General features: G+C 44.5%; 1 protein-coding gene across 1 annotated transcript in view; it reads right to left on the bottom strand.

The window, feature by feature from the left end:
- Positions 1-22098, bottom strand: part of LOC138526290 (uncharacterized) — an 89055-nt gene that overhangs the window by 17025 nt on the left and 49932 nt on the right. Inside the window, exons 2-5 of the mRNA XM_069636858.1 lie at positions 18381-18506; positions 12589-12711; positions 7676-7798; positions 7456-7584 (exon numbers count right to left, since the gene is read on the bottom strand). Coding sequence (XP_069492959.1) covers positions 7456-7584; positions 7676-7798; positions 12589-12711; positions 18381-18506 — 501 coding nt within the window. The remainder of the gene's footprint in view (positions 1-7455; positions 7585-7675; positions 7799-12588; positions 12712-18380; positions 18507-22098) is intronic.

Genomic DNA, 22098 nt, shown 5'->3' with positions numbered 1-22098 from the left:
TGTGTCAAGGATGGGAATAGGAGTTGGGTGTACCGACCAGAAATGCAATAAGACTGTGCCTATCAGGAGCAGTGAATGTCAGAAGGCATGAGCGATGAGAGATGTTGGGAAAATTGAGAGGGGAGACATGGTCAAGTCCATCCGCTGGCACCTGGGGTACCAGCTTACGTGCTGCTAGTGAATCGAATGTTCCAGAAGGGTGCTAGCATGCCAACCAATTGTGGAAAGCCACTTATCGAAGGACCTTATAGTTTGATAGCCAATGGTGTGTCATGTATCTAGTAACTAATGAAGATGACTTGCAGTAGCAGTGGGCAGAAGTTGTCCACCTGACTGAAGAGACCCAATCACAACCCGATCCCTTAAAGAAAGTATACTTAGATGTTTCCCACAGTCCTATCACAATCTGCCATAGGTTTTTCTTAGTTTGCTTCGTAGTATGACATCATGTATGATGAAGTTTTGTTATATAAATGTGTTTTTAATGCAAAATGATTGAGAGCACGATCGAACGTCCATTGATGTCCATTGTAACTCCCTGTTTTAGACAATTGAAAATGAAACACTCAGAGGAGACATTTTGCCAACTTCCTGAGTTGGTCTTATTATTTGGTGTAAGAGTTATTCTGCATCCTCATCCTTGTATGACATGTTACTGATTAAAAGGACCCTTCAAGGGTTCAAAAGACATAGCAAGGAAGTAGAAGTTATAGCAACAAATGAAAAAGGCATAACACAGCATAACAGCTTGGTGTCCCACTTCCCCCTGTGCTCCTACAACTGGCCTCTGCAAGCAGCTCCCGGTTCATTTTCGCACTTTGGTTACTGTCAGTCCCCGCCCCCTCCCTTTCTCTACCTCTCTCTCATGCTCTCTTTCTCTGTCTCTCTCTTTCTCTCTCCAATAGGTACAATGTAACCAGTATACAACAAGGATCTAGATATGGTGAAAATATGCATGTCAATTACTGAATGTGTTGCACTTCACAGTGCATCAGTACCTGGTAAGCCCAAACCAGTTTTTCGAGCCATGGTGCGCACATCCACACACAAGAGGCGAAGCATAGCATGTGACCGCATTCACACGTTGTTGTAAGCTTTCCTTTTGTACCTGGCGGCTCCTGGTCAACTGTGGAAAGGGCCACTTCTCAACATTGGTGAGGAGAAGATCCTACTGCCTGACTTGTTTGATGAAAAAACTGTGCTGTGCTGGGGGACTGACTGAGGACATCCACGACCCCCAATCCCAAACAAAAAAATACTCTGTCACTGACTGTAATTTGCAGCCAGCCCCATAAGGTACCATCTTTAGGATGACGGATTTGGGTGCAGCTCTTCCTGCAGAACTGAATTGGCTGTGGGTGCTCTCATGGGTAGTGAGCTGCTGTAAGTTCTGATCCGGGATGCAGAAATTGTGGGAAACTATATATTATGGCTGTTCCTCGTGGTCTGATAATTGCAAAAGAACAGGAGCAAATAGCTCTTGCACAAGGCTTGACATCATTATTAATGACATACAGCCTCGTTGGGAAACTGCCGGTCTGGGAAAAAAGTGCTGGTATTTCCGTATACCAGCACTTTTTCGGATCGGCAGACTACAAACTTGGTGGTGGGGTGCATGGAAGAACCCAAACAATTTTGCCTAGTGCACACCTTTTTCTTAAATTAGTTAAAAGTATTAAGATGCTTAGCGGGGTGCAGGGGAGAATATCAACCCTGACACTGGGTTGTACCAAACTATGTGAAAACAGCAGGTGTCCACAACCTTTGTGGAACACTCCGTCCCTTGCACACCCTGTAGTTGAAAACACAACCAAATTCTCTTGCGTAATTTCAAAAATAAAACTTTATAAAGGGATGATTTCGTCATCCATGAATTTTGTACCCTAATTAAGGTTAATTTAGACAAACAATAATTCAACATTCAATTTGTATCAGACAGAAACTTGGCTACAACAGGCAGCAGGCCCAGCATTCTCTCTTGCCTTACCAGAAGGCTACAACATTATCAGGGTAGATAGAAACTCAGGCAAAGGAGGAGGAGTGTCCTTCATCTGAAAACCCCCCCTGGCCCTCAGAGTCACACCTCCTACTAGCTTCCCCTCCGCAGAGCTCCAGTTGGTGAAACTTGCACTCTCGCCCACCCAAACGATACTCATTCACCTCATTTACCACCCCCCGGCCCCTCTCCTTCTTTCGAGGAAGACATCACGAACCTCCTATCCACCAACAACAAACTTGCTTCTCAAAACATCCTCCTAGGAGATCTCAACCTAGGCCTTCAGGACCCCAACGACCTTCACACCCTAGCTGTGGAAAATTCCATCACACATCTGGCCTTCAAACACAGAGTCACACAACTGACTCATTCCAAAGGTTGGACGCTGGACTGGGTGTCCGACCTCAACTGCTCAATCACAATTCTCCAAAATGACCCAGTAGCCTGGTCACATCACCACCTCATCCTGTTTTCTATCCTGGGATCCTCCCCGTCTAGTGCCACCTTAGCCCCCCCACTCTATCTAGAAACTGTCACAACATCACCATTGATAGCCTCCAACCCCTCATCAACAACATCCTAGACGAGTCCAAGTTCAAGAACCTTGATCCTAACAAACTGGTAGACCTCAACAACAATAATCTTAATTCAGCGGTAGATATTGCGGCACCCCTCAAACTAAGAAAAGCTAAACCCATCGCACACCTCAACAAGTGGTTCACATCAGACCTAAAAACCCTCATAAACACTAAAAGATCCACCTGGCGGAAATCACCCACCAATAACAATAAAACAGCATTCACAGCAGTTTCCGCAACCTATAAAGTGGCTATCCTATCCCCAAAAAAAGAAGCCTATGACTCCAGAATCCAAAACACCAAATCAAGTACCAAAGAGCTTTTTAGCATCCTAAAAGAGCTCAAATCCCCAGCAACTCCCTCACAGGACTGCACCAAGGATGCAGAATGGTGCACAAAAATCCAGCAAGCTCTTGCTGACAAAGTCACCCTACTACAAAACAAGATTGAGCTAAAAAAAAGGCTATCCTCTCTAATGGCCCCCTTCCCTCACCGGCCACAGAGAAAAATCTACAACACTGCACACCCTTCACGTTCTCGCAAGTAACTCCAAAGGAAGGAAGTAGAAGAGATCATAAAAAGCCTGAAACCCTCTCACTGTCAGGGTGACCCCTGCCCAGCCTCCATCATCAAGGAAGGAGCAAAAAACTTAGCCCCCTTCATCACCACTCTGATAAACCCTTCCTTCTCATCCAACCAGGCACCCAACAATCTAAAGGAAGCCTGGGTTATGCCCCTCTAAAAAAAAAAACAACCTTGATCCAAACATCCCCACAAACTACAGACCTATCACCACCACCCCCTTCCTTCTAAAAATCCTGGACCGGGTGGCCTACTTGCAAGTTCAGAAGCATTTAGAGGAAAATAATCTCCTAGGCCTTAGACAATCTGGTTTCAGGCCCAGACACGGAACTGAGACAGCTCTCCTAGACCTAAAGATCCAAATGGACGAGGCAAAGGACAAAGGCAAGCTAGCAATCCTCCTACTCCTGGATTTATCTGCGGCCTTCAATGTGTCGACCATCAAATTCTCACCAGGCACCTCACCTCAGCTGCAGCATTCTCCACGAATGCATCGGATTGGGTCAATTCCTTCCTCTCCAATCAGACCACCAGAGTTTTCTCCCCTTCAGCCTCAGCAGACCCCACACCCATACATTGTGGAGTCCCTGAAGGCTCTTGTGTATCACCCATATTATACAATATATTTACGAAACTGCTATTCGATCACCTGGACAACTTGGGTGTCATCTAAACCAACTATGCAGATGACACCCAAGTCCTCATCCCCCTCACGGGCTGCTACGACCAAGACACTAAACTTCTGAATGACATCTATCTTGAAATCCAAGCATGGATGGCCACCAACAGTTTATGTCTCAATGATGATAAAACCGAGCTAATGATTGTGGGCACTCAGGCACGTCTGAATACACTTAACTCCAGGTACTCAGCCTTTGACATTGATGGCAACGTGATCAATGTTTCCAAAAATATAAAAACATTAGGGGTCTATCTTGACTCAACACTGTCCCTCAAAAAACAAGTCAGCAGTTTGGCGACTTCCACAGCATATACCAATAAACTGATCTACAGCTGCAAATCATACTTATCTACCAGTAGCTCCCTAACACTCGCTAGAGAACTAGCACTGCCAAAATTAGACAACTGCAACACACTATTCCTAGGTACCTCTGAACTCAACCTAAACAGACTCCAGGTCCTCCAGAACAATTCACTGAGAGCAGCACTCAGCTTACCCATATCTAGCCATATTTCTACTCTTAGACGCAGTGCCAATTGGCTGCCTTTTCGTGATAGAATCACATTACGCACCCTGGCTATCACGCACAAATGTCTTACAAACACAGCCCTAAATATCTATCCGAAAAAATCTGCAAACACCAATCCTCCCATACCACCAGATCGACTCACTCTCACAGCCTGGTGGTACCAAGATTCAACCTAAAAACAGCTGAAGGAGCCAGCTTTCCAGTCCAAGCAGCCAAACGCTGGAACTCCATTCCCATCACTCACAGACAAGAACCATCCTTCCTGACTTTCAAAGCCAGAATAAAAAACTGGCTGAGCAACAAACCCTCCATTAAGAAGTTACCCATCTTTGTATTGCTACCATACCGCACCTCTACCCGACCGCCTGATGCACCGCTGATTATTTGTCCTATGTTTATGCTTCTGTACACATGCCTCTTGTATCCATTTGCTGTCAGACCTATCTGTAACCTGGGTCCCTCATTTGGCGGCATTATTTGCCTGTCATTGTACATTTCCTCACCGTGTATGTCACTCCTAAGATTCTCAAGCGCCCAGCTGCCCTAGGGTTCGCTGTGCAATATAAATAATAAACAAATACAAAATACAAAAAAATACAAAATTGTTGCTTAGCTTACAATAACAGGCAAATTTCTGAGGTTTTTTCGGTTTTACTTGTAACCATAACGAGTTTTTCCATGGAATTTCATACGTTTTTATTAGTGCAATTTAAGCATAATGTCCCTTTAACAAAGTGTTTTCAGTGAATCCAGGGATATATAGTAACATAGAGCTATATCCACTCACATTGTAATGACAGAGACCAATCGTAAATTCATCAAGATTCTCGTTACTGTTTTAGATGAGTTGAAATATTTCATCTCTGCAGAGCTTCAGTGCTGGTGACAAGGTAGTATTGATGGCTAGGGTAATCCCTGTTCTTGCACTTGGGATGAAGCCAAGAGCTGATTGGCATGTGAGGGACCCCCAATGCATGCATTAGACTTTTTCCCTCTTCTGCAGATGGAGACGGAAAGCTGCTCAATTTGACTGTGGACACTACTTTTTACCGGATATTTCGCAGCAATGAAATAAGTACTGTAGGAAAGAATCCCTTATTAACCACACTGCACATTGTCCTCTAAGCGAGTCGTGGTAGGGTCATGCACCTCTGGCTGGAATGACTAGAAATCGTCGATCACATTATGAAATAATACAATCTTCCATTGAAGGAAGGGGGTGCGTGATCCCTCTCTTCCACCTTGGTAGTCCTGTGGGGGTATCCCTGCGAAACAAGTTAAGACCCTCCCGAGACAGATCTTCAGTTGTATTGTGCTTCCCCGTTTCCAGCTGCCACCATATTACTGGCAGAGTTTGAAGTGGGCGTATAGTAATGATACGATGTTCGTCTACTTCATTGTGCCCTTACTTTTTGTCCGATGAGAACCTCGGCCCTGCTGGATCTGCTGGAATATCACATCCTGTTGAGCTTTCCTGCAGCCGCTGGTTTGTGTTGTTTATTTGGCATTGGTAGAGTACTGTGCATCCGAATTGGTCACAGGAGAATTGGTCGCAATCCTTTGTGCGCAATTTGCTGCATATGTATGTGTGGGGTGGGTTTAGGGGTATAATAAATGGACAAGGGTTAAGGGTCTCCCCCACAGATACAATCGGCAAAATGCAGCTAGCTGTCAAAAAAAAAGATAAAAATTCGACCAATTCTCCAACGACCAAGTTGATTCGATGTAATCAACCCAAACCGTTTATTTTAGTAGTCTGCTTGGGACATCAAGCTCATTCTCAAGCCGCCTCAGAGCCCTGCTCCGGCAGTATTCCGCGTTTGATTGTATGCAACCTATGAATGTAATAGTACTGCAGGCACAGCTGTGTGTGTAGTTAATGAGTGGGTGGGAGGGTTGGCTCTAGTCTTTTACGCGTCTCTTAAAAGGTGCAGATGGTTATAAACGGGAGGTTGTATGAAGCTGGACGCTGTAGGGGACAATGACTGACAGTAATGGTGGTCATTCAAGATGCATTTTCTTTCACTGTGTTTGTTTCAGGTTCTGTAGTGCAGTTGTAAAACACAGTAGTGGAGAAAAGGTAGGACCCAGGTGTGGGGTTTGTATTGCGGGGTGGGGTTGGGAAGCATGGGCGTAGGGTAGGTGGGCAGTGGGGGCGGGCAGGGCTGGGCCAGCAGAGAACACATCGACTCCTGATTACTGGTTGAGAGTAATTCTCAAGGAGAGTAAAATTTGAGGAGAACCATCTCCGGTTCCGGAAGCACCTCAAGACCTTCCTCTTTGCTTCTGCCTTCGCTCCCCCTCTGATCTGTTCTCCCTCGGCACTGTGCACCTGGTCACCCTCTGTCCTCCGGGCCCAGGTACCTGCTCACACTGTCACCCTCCCGCACTCCCTCCGGGTCACCCCTTGCAATGGGGTCTGTACCTTCACCTATACAGGTCCCCCCTCCCTTTCTTCCAGCACTTATCAAACATACTCATTCTGCCGCCTTAAACCCAGCACTTGCCACTTGCTGGCTGCACTACCATTGTTTGTTGCCTTATTATTTATCAATTTATTATAATTTATCTCTGTCTCCTTCCTCTGCACTCTCCTTTTTTCTCCCCCCCTCCTTCCACTTTTCCCCTTCCCCCTCTCCCATGCACTTGCACGTTCTCAATGTCACTGGGCCTAGTAAGATTGTTGTTTTGTTCTCCCCTGTTTCCCCTCCCTTGCCTTGTCGTGCTCTGAAACACCTGTGTATGAGCGCGATATCAATAAAATATATCATATCATATCAACTGCGTTGAACGTCCCCCAGGCACATGCACTCCATACAACTTGCAAAGTCGAGCAGAGTTTCTCTGTCAGAACAGATTTCCTGCCGGTGGGGACCCCAAACCCCATCACTGGCATTAGGATCCGCCCATCGGGAACCATTGTTATCTCCTGGCAGAGAGACTCCCCTACGTGGTAGCCAGAGTGTCACTGGGCAGATAAGTGTTTATTTATTTTTGCATTTGTTAAGCGCACTAAACCCGAAGGCATCAAGGCGCTGAACTAATGCATGGTGTGAGCAGTTGTACCAACATCATTTGTAGAACTCACCAACACAATACCAGCTGTTTGTGCTCAATCTGTAACCATCTGGGCAGTTGCACTGGAAGCTCCCAGGTGCATTGACACAGCCAAGAGGGCATCCAACTGTGCCAATGGGCAGAAGGCACTCGTTGATATCTGCAAATGGGATTGAAAGTATGGGGTGTAAACTGACAGTGTGAACAGCATGGACCAGGTAAAATTCAACACGGAACAGAAGGCCTGCTACCTCTGCATGATTTTTGATCCACGTCAACTTCATATCCTGTTGGGCAGTAACACATGGAGCTTCCGAAGGTGTTGGCACAATGGTGCGAGCAGCCGCCGTTACTGACAGTGCATTCATCCAGGTCTGCAAAAGAAGAAGTGATGAGGGTGGAAGACTCCAGGACACACCACACCACTGGCTGCTTGCCCATCAGTGTTCAGCAAAGAAGTCAACATGAATCTAAAACATCTCCTGAACGAATTGCTGTATTTGTACAACACATTTACTGAACTCGTACTGTTTTCACCTCTTCAAATCAGCTTCACCAAAATCATTTAATGGGTGAGCTTGAACCAGATCACTGGTTATCTCGAAGTCAACAATCCCTGTGAGTCCCTCCAATGTGTGCTCCACAGTCTCCACTCCACAGAAAATGCACTCAGCCATTTGTATTAGCACCCTCGGTGGGTGTAGCAGCCAATGAGGTTGCTTCAAACCCGGGCTGAATCTACCGATCCAAGCCCAGGCTCGGAGCTAACCGAGTGGTCACTGCACCCGGCGCTGCTGTTGTCCCAGCTCCTCTCCCTCCTGGTCCCATATCCAGCCCCTACACACCTACACCACCCCACTCCCACTCCATCCACCCACCCAAATCTCCTTTCCTTAAGGGTTCCTCCACCCGGGCCGCGTAGCTTCCTGTTGAAGCCATTGACATGGAAGAGGGGCTGTGAGTGGAGCTCCGCCTTCTATTTCCATGGCAACCCTGACTCTCCCCGGCCACTGCTGCGAACGAAGCAAAGTGGCTGTTTTTCTTTTCTTTTCTATTGCTATTCGTACCTACAGGGTTTGCCTCAGGGTGCTAATAGCAATATTTGCGCATTCTGCAGGCTTCATCAATCCAGTAACGGCAGTGGGGCCCAGTGTTAAGCCATTACCTGCCAGTGAAGCCCACGGCACGCAGGATTATTGCTTAAACAATAATAATTCTTAGCGCAATATAAAGACATCTTTAGCGATGTTCATAGTACAGTGCTTAAAGCACAGTACATTATAGTCAGGCAAACATTACTCAAACTACTAATATCAAACAACCATATGCTACAAATGTGAAAGTTCCTCTACTTACAGTAAACACAGCCAGAGCACCTGTACACTGAGATCGCGCCTCTATAAACACAGCAACAGTACCTGTACACCCAGATAGACCCCCTCTGTATGTTTTAGCTCACGCCACCCTGCCAGAGGAGAAATACCCATCTCAGGAGGATCGCTCAGGGGCAACGTGCTCGCCTTGTAAGCAAGACGACACAGAGCACCACAGGTTCGATCCCCGGGTCCACGCTTAGAAACCTCTGGGTATTAAGCATGTTATAAATAACCTATCATATCATATAATATCATTTGTATAACAGCCTGATCCTAATAACAATGACAACTCAACACTGAAAGGCCAGGCAATTCTTCTCTGAACAAGAACACCAACCACAACCCCAGGCACGTGTCTGTCTTGTTTGGCATCATCTGCGGGATGTGGTTGGGGTTAAGCATCTCTCTAGAAACACAGAGCAAAGGTTCCCCATCTGGATTGCCCTTATTGATTAAGGGTGAAACTCCAAGCGTTTTAACATTTGGCAAAACATGGAATTATCCCTCTGGAATCAAAGAAGGGTAACAAAGAAATGAATGTTTGGGAGGTGGCCACCCACTTGGAGGGTGATGTATGGTATTGTATCATTGCAACGGTCACATGAGCTGACATTACAACTGCCAATGAGAAGTACTATAAAGAGAGAACCTACTCATTTAAGTTTCGTGGCAGCCATAATTTAGGGATGTCCATGAAATATTCGAATGCAAAATGTCTGAGGGAGAAAAAAACGAAGGTTATTTAAATGCAAATGACTTTTGTTTTTTTCTACCACTGACATTTCTGGCAACCCGCCCCCCACCCCCCTTATTTACCTGTTGGCGGCACACCGTTGTCTCCTCCATCCCTCTGCAACGCTGGTCCCCTTCACTTATGTAGATTGGAACCGGTGCCGCAGGGTCCTCTTTTTTTCTTTTTTAGTTTATTTCATTGGGAGCAGGGCACACCCAGCACCCCCTGATGCCATTATAGTGAACAAGGATAAGGGGACACCTCCATAACCCCCGCTCCCCTTGTTTACTATAATTGTACCAAATGGTATATTTATTCAAAATAATCAGCTCTACGAAATATTTGTACAGCCGAAATTCGAACAAATATACCATTCGTTTTTTTTTTCTCTAATAGTTCTGTGGATACCATAATTTAGTGGGAATGTCACTTGGTTTCCAGACCATTAACCATCCTTGCGCTCCAATCACAATTTACTAAGAAGCTAAACATGTTTCCCGGCCTCTTGTCACTCAGGTGATTGGACCAGTTTTTACTAGCAATATTACGAACAACTGTCGGCCACATATGACAAACATATGACAAACATGTGTGGTCTCTGTAAGGCTTAATTATCCGTTCATTATCCGTTGGATAACACATGGGCGAGTAGAGCGCTCGCTTTCACATCTGTGCAGAGCCTGCTGACGCAGGTTCGAATCCCAACAGGTCAAACTCAGCCTTTCATCCTTTCATTCTTTCGAGGTTGATAAATGAGCACCACGCATCGTGGGTAATAATAAGCAGTGCTAAGGTGCCTGAGGATTCGTAGCGCTATATAAATGCTACATTATTATTATTATTAGTTTTATTATGATTCCTATTTATGATACACTCTGAAGCACCATTTGGGCTTAAATCAATTGTTTGCAGCATCACTTTAGAACATTATCCTTGTCTGACCCAAGAGGTCAGCATGACACGACTGTTGCAAAGGAGACTACTGTTAACCAGAGCCGCAGGCACCTATGACCCCTTGTACATGGGGAGATTTTACACAGCAAAATTGCACCTGGGGATTTGAGTATGTCCCTAAATCCATAATCAAATGGATGTATCTGAAATCTATAGAGCAATCTTTTTTTCTTGGACCGGATTATAACAAAGCAATCATTATTATACGAAGAGTACTATATCTCTCACTTTAGGTGAAAACACCTGTACAAAAGGTAAAGCTAATGTTGTAGAGAACAGTTTTGCCTCCCATAAAATTATTTTAACTCTTTTTAGATCATTGTCACATGCCAGAATTCTTTGTGAGATGGTTACCAGCTGCCTGGGTTTCTATCTCTTTCTGTCAACAGCACCGGACCTTGTTGTGACATGTGTTGTTTTTTGGACACATGCAGAGTCAACACCTGGCCCTACCTAATTAGAGCTGTAGCGTGTTCTGGTTTGAAGGTAGTTTAATATGCCATTTGGCAACCCTTCCACATTGTATAAGGGTAAAGTCACAGAGGAGTACTGTGATCAAATAGAGGATCGGGACCAAAGGCTGAGTTCCTTTATTTATTTATTAATTAACATTTATATAGCGCACATCAGCCCTTAGGCATCGTGGCGCTGAAGGTCATAAGGTCACGGAATTCCGAGGTGACTTGCAATATCCTTTTTACATATGTAGGGGGTATTTTATTACTTATAATAAACGGCCACACATTGTCAATACCTGGCCTCTTGCTTAATCTATTGTAAGTGATCTTCCATTTGCTGATCCATTTAATCAATATAGAAGCTGTTTGAATTTAAAAAGGTAATCTGCAGCTTTGCATGTGTTGCAGAAAAATAGTTTAAACATTTAATACAATGCATTGGAAATCTTGTTTCTTTTGCACATTAAGATAGGTAATAACATGCAGCTTCTTGCTCACGTGTGTTAAGCTTCAGCAGTGCACACATTAAACATTCTCCCATAAACGGTTCCTTGTCAATTAATCGCTGTAAAGTATCCCCGAAAACAATTTGGCAAGCAAAGCTTTTGAAAGGCGTGTAACGGCTTTAATGAACTCCTGCAGTGACATCTGGAATTCTGACCTTTGCTGGCTCAGGCAGCAGGCATTGTGATGTCACAACTGAAGCATAATAACTGATGACAGAGCAGTTCTGATTTCACAATTAGCCTGCAATAAGAACACTTTTTCCAGGCTTTCATACTGATATATGTGATTGGATGACGCAGGGACGTCATTTGGGGGTTGCAAGGGGTCGCCTGAGGTCTCCTTTTCTACCCCTGTGGTCTGCCTTGCAACCCCTAAAAAAAACTTTAAAAAACAACTTCTTTTTAAATTGAAGCTCCTGGGCTGTGGCCAGCGCCATGTGACTCTTTGTTTCTGGAGTGGCAGGCTTTCTTGTTCAGATCGCTTAAAAAAACACTTTGAGCAGTGACCCTAAATAAGAAAGAATAGGAACAACACATCATTTGTCGTTCTGGAATTCTGTACAATAATTGCTAGACTCATTAAAGGTTTATTTCAGGCACACTTCAGGGGGGTGAGCCACTAATTTAGTCTTTTCCTAAACACCTCAACATAGCCTTTCATCCTTCTGAGTTTGATGACTACAAACACACGTTGGGTGATATTGTATGTATATTTGTTCTATATAAAGCGCTTAAGCATAAGTGCTTTATGAAAACACATCATTATCATTTGGCTTTGGACGTCTGCTTGCATTCACAATAATTTGGTAATATGGGCCTATACACACTGATATTAACGATATGATGATCCATTCTTGTATGAAATGTATATCACATTTTAGTGATATCATAACCATATTTTTCGTAGTGTAGTTAGAAATAATGCTATGTGATGCACATTCCTGTTTTGTCAAAGGGTGAAAGGGTGTGTTCCATCGCTTCTGGTGATGTCACTTTGGGGTTGGGTCAAAAGACATCACTTGCTGTGATGTCATCAGAGGTCAAGGATTGTGTGATGTCACTTCCGCTACCCCAGGCATTTTGGTGAAATGACGTCCCAGGGATGAAGCTACAAAATCTGCCACGCGGCGTACTCACCGTTGCATGTGCTTTCGTCGTCCTCCAGGCGGAATCCTGGCCTGCAGCTGCATTTGTAGGAGCCGAAGGTGTTGGTGCAGCTCTGGTGGCACTGGTGTGATCCGGTAGCACACTCATCAATATCTAAGGGGGACATTGGAGGGAAGCAAAAGAGAAGTCTTTCTTCTTTAAAGGTGGAGAGACATTGACAGGCACAGCTAAAGAATACTCGCAGACAAACATTCTGCCAATGTGACCATCCTTCGCTATTGTGGTGAGTGATTGTCCGCGGACCTCTGCAATGGATGTGTACACATTTTATCTGACTAGAAGTTATTAATAGTGGGCAGAATTTATTAAGCCGGAAATAAGAACAAATAATGTTTTTCTGATGCATGTCCAGCAGCCACCCTTGAATGCAGCTGACAACAAACACAACAAAGCATAAAAAGCACACACTCATGTTCACATTTTGGGGTGGCTGAAATGAAAATGGTGGTGAGACCCACATCAGTTTCTGCCCACTCCCTCCTGGAACTACTGTTACACTGTCACGTGGCAGCCTTTCATCCTGTGTGTTTTATACCTATTGCAAAACAATACAGTTTAAAATGTCATTCCGCATCACTATGGGGGCCTTTGTCAAGATGCCAAAAGACCCCTGGAGGCATAGGCATCGGGCAATTATTTTTGTCCTGTGGTCTACTACATTTTCCATTGGACAGAGGTTTCCAACCAGCAGCTCTCTAGATGTCATGGACTACAAATCCCATGATCCAGCAGAATTGACTATTCAGGCTAGCGCTGATGGGAACTCTAGTCCAAATTATCTGGAGTGCTGAAGTTTACATACCCCTGCCATAGCAGAACAGACCTGTGGGTCTTTGTAATTTGGCAAATGTTTGCACTCTGACAAACAGGGGTATCTGTGCAATGTTCAGTAATGATGTGATTTCTAAAGTGCGAAAATGCTGGGGATTGATAATAGTCTTCCATGTGGGGTCATTGTACTGATCAGGTCAATACACCATTATTTGATTGGATCAAGCAGCGAGGGGCAGGTTGGCCACTGAATGCTTGAGTGATGAGAGTGGAACTGCCTTGTGTGAACTGGGCAGGCATGTTCTTTGTCCTGTTGTGTCCATCCACTTTCACAAACCTGCTCTGTGCAGCGGGAGCCACGGACACACCCTCAGTAGAAAACTGTGCCCGCCTTACCTACTATCTGTAGCCATGAGCTGTCTAGGTGTAGTGGGTCTAGCTGATGAATTTGTTGCAGTGGCAGGTCCAGATGGTTTGTACTACACTCCAAACAGCCCTAGCCAGCAAAGTCAATGGTAGAGATCATGGGATTTGTAGTCCAAAACCTCTGGAGAGGCGCATGTTTCAGACCTCTGTTGAATCACGCGCCTGTCCAGCATTTGCCCTTCCAGTGTATTGTAGAGGCTGGGTCTTAGATTTACCCACCTCCTTAGACCTCCACGGAATTCTCTAGGTGACCGTATGCTGACACCTGCAGCTTCTGAACGCCAATGTATGCCACTGGTATTGAATGTACTTGATGTATAAGTTGCGTATGATACGTAGATGGAAAATAGTGGACGTGTAATACTGCTAACGCCCATCAGCTTATGTAGTTGGAACAGAGCAGGCTTTTACTAAAGGGCTGATGCACAAATGTTAATGGGTATCGTTTTATAAACTGGTGCACTAAGAAGGCATTACTGAATGCATTATCATATAATTAGTATGCAAAAATAGTGAGAGAACCATTTACACATGCGCAACTGTTTAAACAGAGGTGTAGCAACACTTTAGAAATGCATGACTACTTACTAATTATTGTGAAACATCCATATTACTACTGGATCTGGGGTCTTGCTGAACAGAATTAATGATTCACAGGTAATTTGCCAGTGTTGAAGAGGGACAGAATTCGGCAGCACGATTGGTGGCCAGGCTGCTGAAGTAGTGTTTGTCCAGTCCTGAACAGACTTCACTGGCTCCCTGTCGAGCGAGAGCAGAGTGAAGTTCAAGGCCCTTTGCTTGGTGCACAAGGCGATTCACGCTCTGTCTTCGAGAGAAAAGTGTTCCATAGGCCCCCAACCGAGGTCTTCGCTCAGCTAATCGTCATCTTCTGTCTGCCCCGCTTTTAAGGAAGGTAACCTAAGGGGTTCTTTTCTGAGGCAGCTCCCTTAATTGGAATTCGCTCCCTTTGGCTCTTAGGAGATCACTACCTTGCTTTTCGTAAAACTCTCAAAACATTTCTCTATCCTCAATGGATGCTTGCTTTCTGTCTCTTCCATTGTTTTTTCTCACATGACCCTTTTAGGTTTATCCTGTTACAGCGCCAAGATACTTTCGGGTGGTAGCAGCGCTATACTGAATTTCTGTAACCTAACATAACTCTCAAACAGGTGCATTAAGGCCAAACTGTTGGGGCCCAGATTGCTCCCCTTTCCATGTGTCTTATGTGGAGCTCTGTGTGGCACGCCATTTGTGCCACTGTCACTTTTCTCAGTTGGGAAATATGCACTTAAAAGACACAGGGAAAGGAGATAATTGGGGGTCTCAAAAGTGTGCAGTAGGCACAACTATGTGTGATTCCCTCTTTAACACCAGTGACTCACTCATTCTGCACTGAATGACCTTTGAGCCAGCAGTGATGTGTATGTTACAAAATGATTAGTAATTAGTTATCCATTTTTAAAGTGTCATTACCCCTTTGTTAAATTAGATGCTCATTAATAAATAGGTTCTTAAACTTTTGATGCATGTGAATTGTACAGTGGCAGCTGGTCCATAATGGGCTAGGGGGCATCGACCCACTGGGTCTTGGCCCCCTCTCACCCATTATGGAGGAGCCGGCAGTCGAGGAGCCAGGCCAGACAGTTTAGTGCCCCAGCGCACATGCTTAATGAGCCATGCAAGGCTGGGGGCGCTTTGCTTCACCAGCCTTGCATAGCCCACTGGAAATGCTGGCTGGTGAACTGCATGTCTGTATTTGCGAGGGGGCACTCCTGCGCCTCCTTGCACATACAGACATAGCAGGCAGGAGTCGGGCATCTCATCACCCACGCTCAGGCCCCTGCACACATGTGCAGGAATTAGGAAGCTTCCTGATTCCTGTTAATGCTATCGGGGGCTGGAGCACTGGGGAGGAAACTTCATGTATTTATTATTTAAATATGTTTACGGATGCAGGCATGCTTATGATGATGGGTGCTCGTGCGAATGAGAGAGTGCTTGCTGTGTGTATGTTGTGTAAATGTGTGTTTTCCTCATTTATTCATTATTTAAATATGTGTATGGATGTGTGTATGCTTGTGTTATGAGTGAGTGCATGATGATGGGTGCTCGTGTTAATAAGAGAGTCCTTGCTCTGTGAATGTTGTGTGAATGTGTGTGCGTGCTGGTCCGTGGAGCTGATCTTGGCCAGTAGGGGGAGGAAGGTTGTACAACAAAGGCATTTTAAAAATGCCTTTGTTGCACAATCCCCCTCCACACTGGCCAAAAACAGCTCAGCTTCAGAGGGGACAGGGATGGTATTTTTTTTACTGAACATCTATGAAGCTGTCTAGTAAAAAATACCATGCCCACCCCTGGAGCGCCAGTGCCTGGCATACACACATAACCACATTGATTGTTTGCGTATGTGAGGAGCTGGGGACCCAGGGGAAGTTATGTCATTTTTTTTACTGAGCATCTATGATTGATGTCCGGTAAAAAATACCATGCCGACCCCTGTTCCCCCCCAGCGCCTTGCTTACATACAATCACATTCATCGTGTGTGTGTGACTCACTGGGGCCCAGGGGACAGGCATGGCATTATTAACTGGGAATGTCCAGTAAAGAATGCCAGGCCACTCCACTGGGATTCCTAGAGCTGAACATGCAATGTCATGCCTGACCCCTCAGCCCCCCAGTCCCTCGCATGTACACATAATTGATTATCTGTGCATGTGATGCACTGGAGGCCTGAGGGGTAAGGCATGTCATCTATTAATAGGTATCTATTATAGATTCCCAGTAAAAAATGGGCCCCCGCAGCACCTCACACACACATAATTAATGTGCCTGTGAGGTGCTTGGGCCCCAGGAGGTGGGCATGGCAGTTCTAACTGGGCATCTATGCCTAGTAAAAAATGCAATGGCTGTACCCTGGGACCCCATTGCCTGAAATGCATCTGTCCACAGGGCCCCCAGCACCTCACACACACGCATAATCACATTAATAATTAATGTGATTATGTCTAAGTGCAAGGCGTTGGCGCACCATGGGGCAGGCATGGCATTTCTTACTGGACATGGTTGATAAAGCAAGCATGATAAGTGGTATTATGAATCTAGACTGTCATTTTTATGCAATCAGTCTAGCCATTTCTTACTGTGTCATGACATTTTGTATTGGGCCTCTTTGGTAAAGCAAGCATGATAAGTGTTATTACAAAGCTAGACTGACATTTTTATGCAACCAGTCTAGCGATTTTTTTTTACTGTGGCATGACATTTTGTATTGGGCATTTTTGATAAAGCAAGCATGATTAATGGTATTATTATTTCTGTGGCATGACATTTTGTATTGGGCATCTTTGTTGAAGCAAGCATGATAGGTGTCATCATGTAGCTCGGTTGGCATTTCAGTGCAGCCAGTTTGGACATGTTTTCATACTGTGGCATGCATTTTTAACATGGGGATACTGCCACATATTGGCAGAACAAACGTGGACATATTTTCTTATAGTATCATTGCTGGCATTATGTGCAAAGCAAACATGAGTATGTTCTTATATGGGAATAATTTGGTAATAATGGTGCAGTCAGCATGGAAATGAATGGGCACAACAGCCAGTGTGAAAATGTTTTATACTGGCACATATTGTGGTCAAAGGCATCATGAAAATGTGTGGAAGAAATGCTCCTGTGCCCTATTGGTGACTTGCATCTATTGGATTTTCTCACGAGTTACCCTACAAAACCAATTGCAAACTGTTTGGCTTTTTACCCAATTTTTCTTAACAGTGTGCTCTAAACTGCACTATTGTAACTAATTATTTCTTTTTTTAAATCATGGGGGGAGAACCCTCCCGAGCACCCCTTCATTGGATCGGGCTCCCTCGCTACGCTCGGTCGCTGTGTGATATGGGGGAGAGATATGTACGCCCCTCCAGTTAAAAAATTAACCAGCCTCCACTGGAATTGCACATCCTTTAATGCTTAGTTAATGCATTTTATTGTCAATAATTAGGTATTAAGGCAATGGGTCTGTGAGTTAAAGTGAAAAAGATACAGGTTTTGTGAGGTTTACAACTTGCTCCATCAACTGTAGCGGTGGCACAGGCCTGCCAATATATGATGGCCAGAATGGTACTTAGCATGACTTACAGAGTGTAAAAAACGTATATGTAGCACATTTCTATCCATCGTTTTTGATAACATCAGAAAAAATGACTAGTTGTCGTGTACACTTGGTTTATCAACTGAATCAAACATTAACGATTAATCGAAAGTTGAACAGATTAATAATAGAAAAATCTACTTATTAATCCAATGATTCAAATAAACATAGTGTGATTTAGTTTATAAAATTAAATAATCACTACCACCATACTGAGCCATTAAAATGTAAACGAGGAATAGGGTTTCCTCTTTTCTACCACTGAAATTCAAGGGCTATTTATTGCAGCTCAGCATATGATGTTTTCAGGCAATTTATTCGCAATAAAGTTAGCAGAATACTGTGATTAAAAAGCATAAAAGCTAAATAACAGTTCCCTGAAGACACCTGTAATTTTGGTACACCTTGCTTTACCTTTGCACGTTCTTTCATCGTCCAATAGCTGAAATCCTTCTCTACAGCCGCACACAATTTCCTTTTGCTGCGTTGGTTTGCAGAGCTGCGAACAACCGCCATTGTTGATGGAGCACGGGGAGAATTCTACAGTAGACACAAAATACCCATGTGTAGTTTTGCAAATAAATCACAAAGTAAATCACTTTACGTAAGAAGTCTAATCAAGAAGAACACACAGCTGTTTTACAGGATAATACCTAATAAGTGTTTTAAAAGAATATTACAAAAGTACAGGTTTTGATTGCTTTAATTGAACGGACTTGTAGAGGAGATGCCAAGCTCGATTCACAGTCCAACCGCCCATTTTGAAGTACCAGGAATGTTCACGCCGAAATATGTGACGTATGATGAGCAAATAAACCAGCAGAGAGCCGCAGTTGGGCTCTGTCCAGTACCTATCCAAAGAACAGCACCTGTTGAATTACCAACACCTAAGAAAACCTGGGCAGTAAGGTACCCATTGAGAAAACCATATCAACACGTGAGACAGAATGACGATTGTCAGAATACAATACTTGAAGAAGCTAAAAAGATACTAAAGGAAGACGAATGGTGACGTCATAAGAACCCAGACTGACTCACATATAGAAGATATGATGACCTATGAATGATGAAAAGAGACGAAACACCATGGATGTGACATCATGAGCCTAAAGTGAAAAAATTGATGTCAAGATATCAGAAATTATGCCATATGCACGATGAAGATATTCAGTTAGTTTAAACGTGTACATTTGCAAAGTAACTGCAAGAAGCACAGAAATCGTGAGGCCTGCTTATGCTTAGTAGTAAGCAAGCGCCACCTATACATATATCTACCTCAAGGAGCACTTTGTATAAGTATGCTTCCACTATGCACAAGAGCAGAATCAACCAAATGTTACTAAAGGTCTCAAGAGGAGAGTTTTGCAGCAAACAAATTGAGAAATAAAGACAGAGAGAAACTCAGACGAGGGTAGCCATGCCAAGAAGCCAAGGTCATATCAGCTGGAACAGGCCGACAGTGGATACAATGAAGCGAAAGAAGAACAGAGTATCCTGCTCGTAAAGGTCAAGATAAGCCACAGATGGCAGACGGAGGGCAGAATTCAATCAAATACATGAAATTGCATGAAGGAAAGGCCGATTTCACTGTGTTGGATTCACGTGACCAAGCAGGTAAAAGGGATGAAACTTTCACACCTACGCATGGACCTTGGCCATGCACAGACGCCTTAACTTTTCCAGACCAAGAAGCAGACTCGAGGCCAACCACAAAGAAATAATTGACACATGACCACTGAAGTGATGATTGATTGTAGCAATAATTGGAGGGAAGTTGGAGGGAAGTTGGGGGTGCAGATGAACACCCTGCACCAGGCCGGCTATTCTGCATGCTGCTAAGCAAGTGGAAAAGTCTGAGTGGGGTTGATGCCAACCCAATCATAGTGGACCATGTAATCTAGGGTCCTATAGTTAGTAGAACCAATGAGACATCGTACTTTTAGTGACGTTTACAGTAGCCATTCTGAAGGAAGGGCTTAGTTGCCCCACCTGACATTGATTATTCAATCCCCTCTCCCTGTTACCATATACAGATATAGGGCCTGATCATGACTTTGGCAGTAACACCAGCGGTAATTCCGCCGGTGGTATTAGCCCTACTGCCGAACTCCCCGGCGCTAATAGCACCGGATCACGAGTTCGGCGGTAATGTAATTCCCCATTCCCCATTGAGCCCATTCGGGAATTCCCCATTCCCCATTGGGCTCAATGGGGAAAATTTGCGCTCTTACCGCTGGCGGATTTCCCGCCAGCAGTAATAGCGCAAATTTTTGGCGGATTTCCCCCCAGCTCAGAGCTGGAGCAAAATCCGCCGAAGTCCTGATTTGGCGGACCCTTAAATCCGGCGGTAATAGCGCTACCGCCGGATTTAAGGGTTACCGCCAAAGTCGTGATCAGGCCCATAGTACCTATAGTTAAGTTACCTTCCTAGAACCAATTAAGTTGCATGCTAATTTTTAAGAGTTATATGTCAGTAATGGTGAGTTTTACTATCAATGTCATGTTTTTTCTGAAATTAATTGGAGTTGAAGCGAGAAGGAAGATCGAGCGATTGCTGATATTCAGAACTCCCCGTTTTTTGTACTTGTCATTAAATGGACTCCCTTTGCCAAACTATTGAGTTGTCATTGATTTGATGCAAGAGTATTAATCTGCATCCCCATCCATCTCAAGGATGCTGCTACTCATCTTAAAGTGCTGTTGGGAAACCCCCAGTCCTACGGGCCGGCTGGGGTCCCTACTGTACACTTGGAAGCAGAGATTGATGGTTCGATTAGAATCGATTAGATAAGACACCCATTGGCCGTCAATATAAGTAACTCTGGGTCCTCGGCAATATCACGAATCCTTCGCCATCCGGCTAAGTAGAATGAGAGGCTCCCCGTAGATAGTGGTTAGTCTAAGTGAAAACCCTGCAGGATAGGTCTGAAGGAACCTGTGCTTTCCCCCACAAACCCCTTCCCACTTCTACGAGCAGCTAATCGGACGAACGGCAAGGAGAGGCGGTAATGAAGTCAGTGATACCGAGCATCCAGAGAGGAAGAAAATGCGAACAGTGAGTGAAAAAGACTAAATGCTTTGGCAAAAAGATACATGCCTTAGAACAAGTAAGGGAAGGTAACGGAGGGAGGTGGGACAAAAATAGCGACAGAATAAGAGTATAATATAGATATGAAGGGAAAACATTGACTCGAGGGTGGCCGAGCAATAGAGAGAAATACCGGGAGGATACCCGAGAGAAAACAGAGAGATACCGGGAGGATATCTGAGAATAGAGAGAGATACCAGGAGGATACCTGAGAGAAAACAGAGAGATACCGGGAGGATATCTGAGAATAGAGAGAGATACCAGGAGGATACCTGAGAGATAAAGAGAAGAGTATACGCCCAGATACCTAGGTTTCAATGTAGCGCTAGAAGAAGCCTGCATTTAAAGTCCTGAAAAAAATAGGACACTGTAGGAGACCAAAACGATTAAAGACGTTTTTGAAAGAAATGGGCTTACATTCCATGTCGGAATAATGATAGGGGCATGAGATTTATGTAGCTGGCCAGAGTAATGTCTAGTCTGTCGTGTCTGTCATTTTTGGGGGAAATAGCATGAAAATGGTGGGATTGAATAGAAAAAATGTTGTATGACATGAATTGATGATTGTTGTTTGAAAAAGTAAAAGTAACATTTTTGTGAAAAAAAAACAGGATTGCGACAATTGGTGCTCGCTCATATTGTTGATTTTGTTTGAGAAACGTAAAACATAACAAAGGGCCTCATTACGAGTATGGAGGCAGCCATGCCCTTAACAAGGGCATGGCTGCCTCCATACCGAATTCCAGTACCGGGTTCTTCCAGTGAGGATTTACCGGGCTATTCCAACCTAGGAGGACCCGGTAAGTCCTCATTGGAAAAACGCATCCCCATTCCCATTTCAGCACCCATAGGGCTCAATGGGAATGGGGAGGGAGCTAATAACAGGCCTATTAATAACAGGCCCATTATTAGCTCCCTGGATCCTCACGGGACCCGCTAAGGACGCCTGGTTTTACCAGGCGTCCTTACCGGGTCCCGCAAAGGGAACCTCGTAATAGGGCGTCCTATAATGAAGGGTGCCGGTCCCGTACCAGGACCCTTCAT

The sequence above is a fragment of the Ambystoma mexicanum genome, chromosome 7p (genome assembly GCF_040938575.1).
Source record: "Ambystoma mexicanum isolate Mex_15411 chromosome 7p, UKY_AmexF1_1, whole genome shotgun sequence".
NCBI lineage: Eukaryota > Metazoa > Chordata > Amphibia > Caudata > Ambystomatidae > Ambystoma > Ambystoma mexicanum.
The sequence above is the reverse complement of the archived record's forward strand: the minus strand, read 5'-3'. Positions and strand labels throughout refer to the sequence as shown.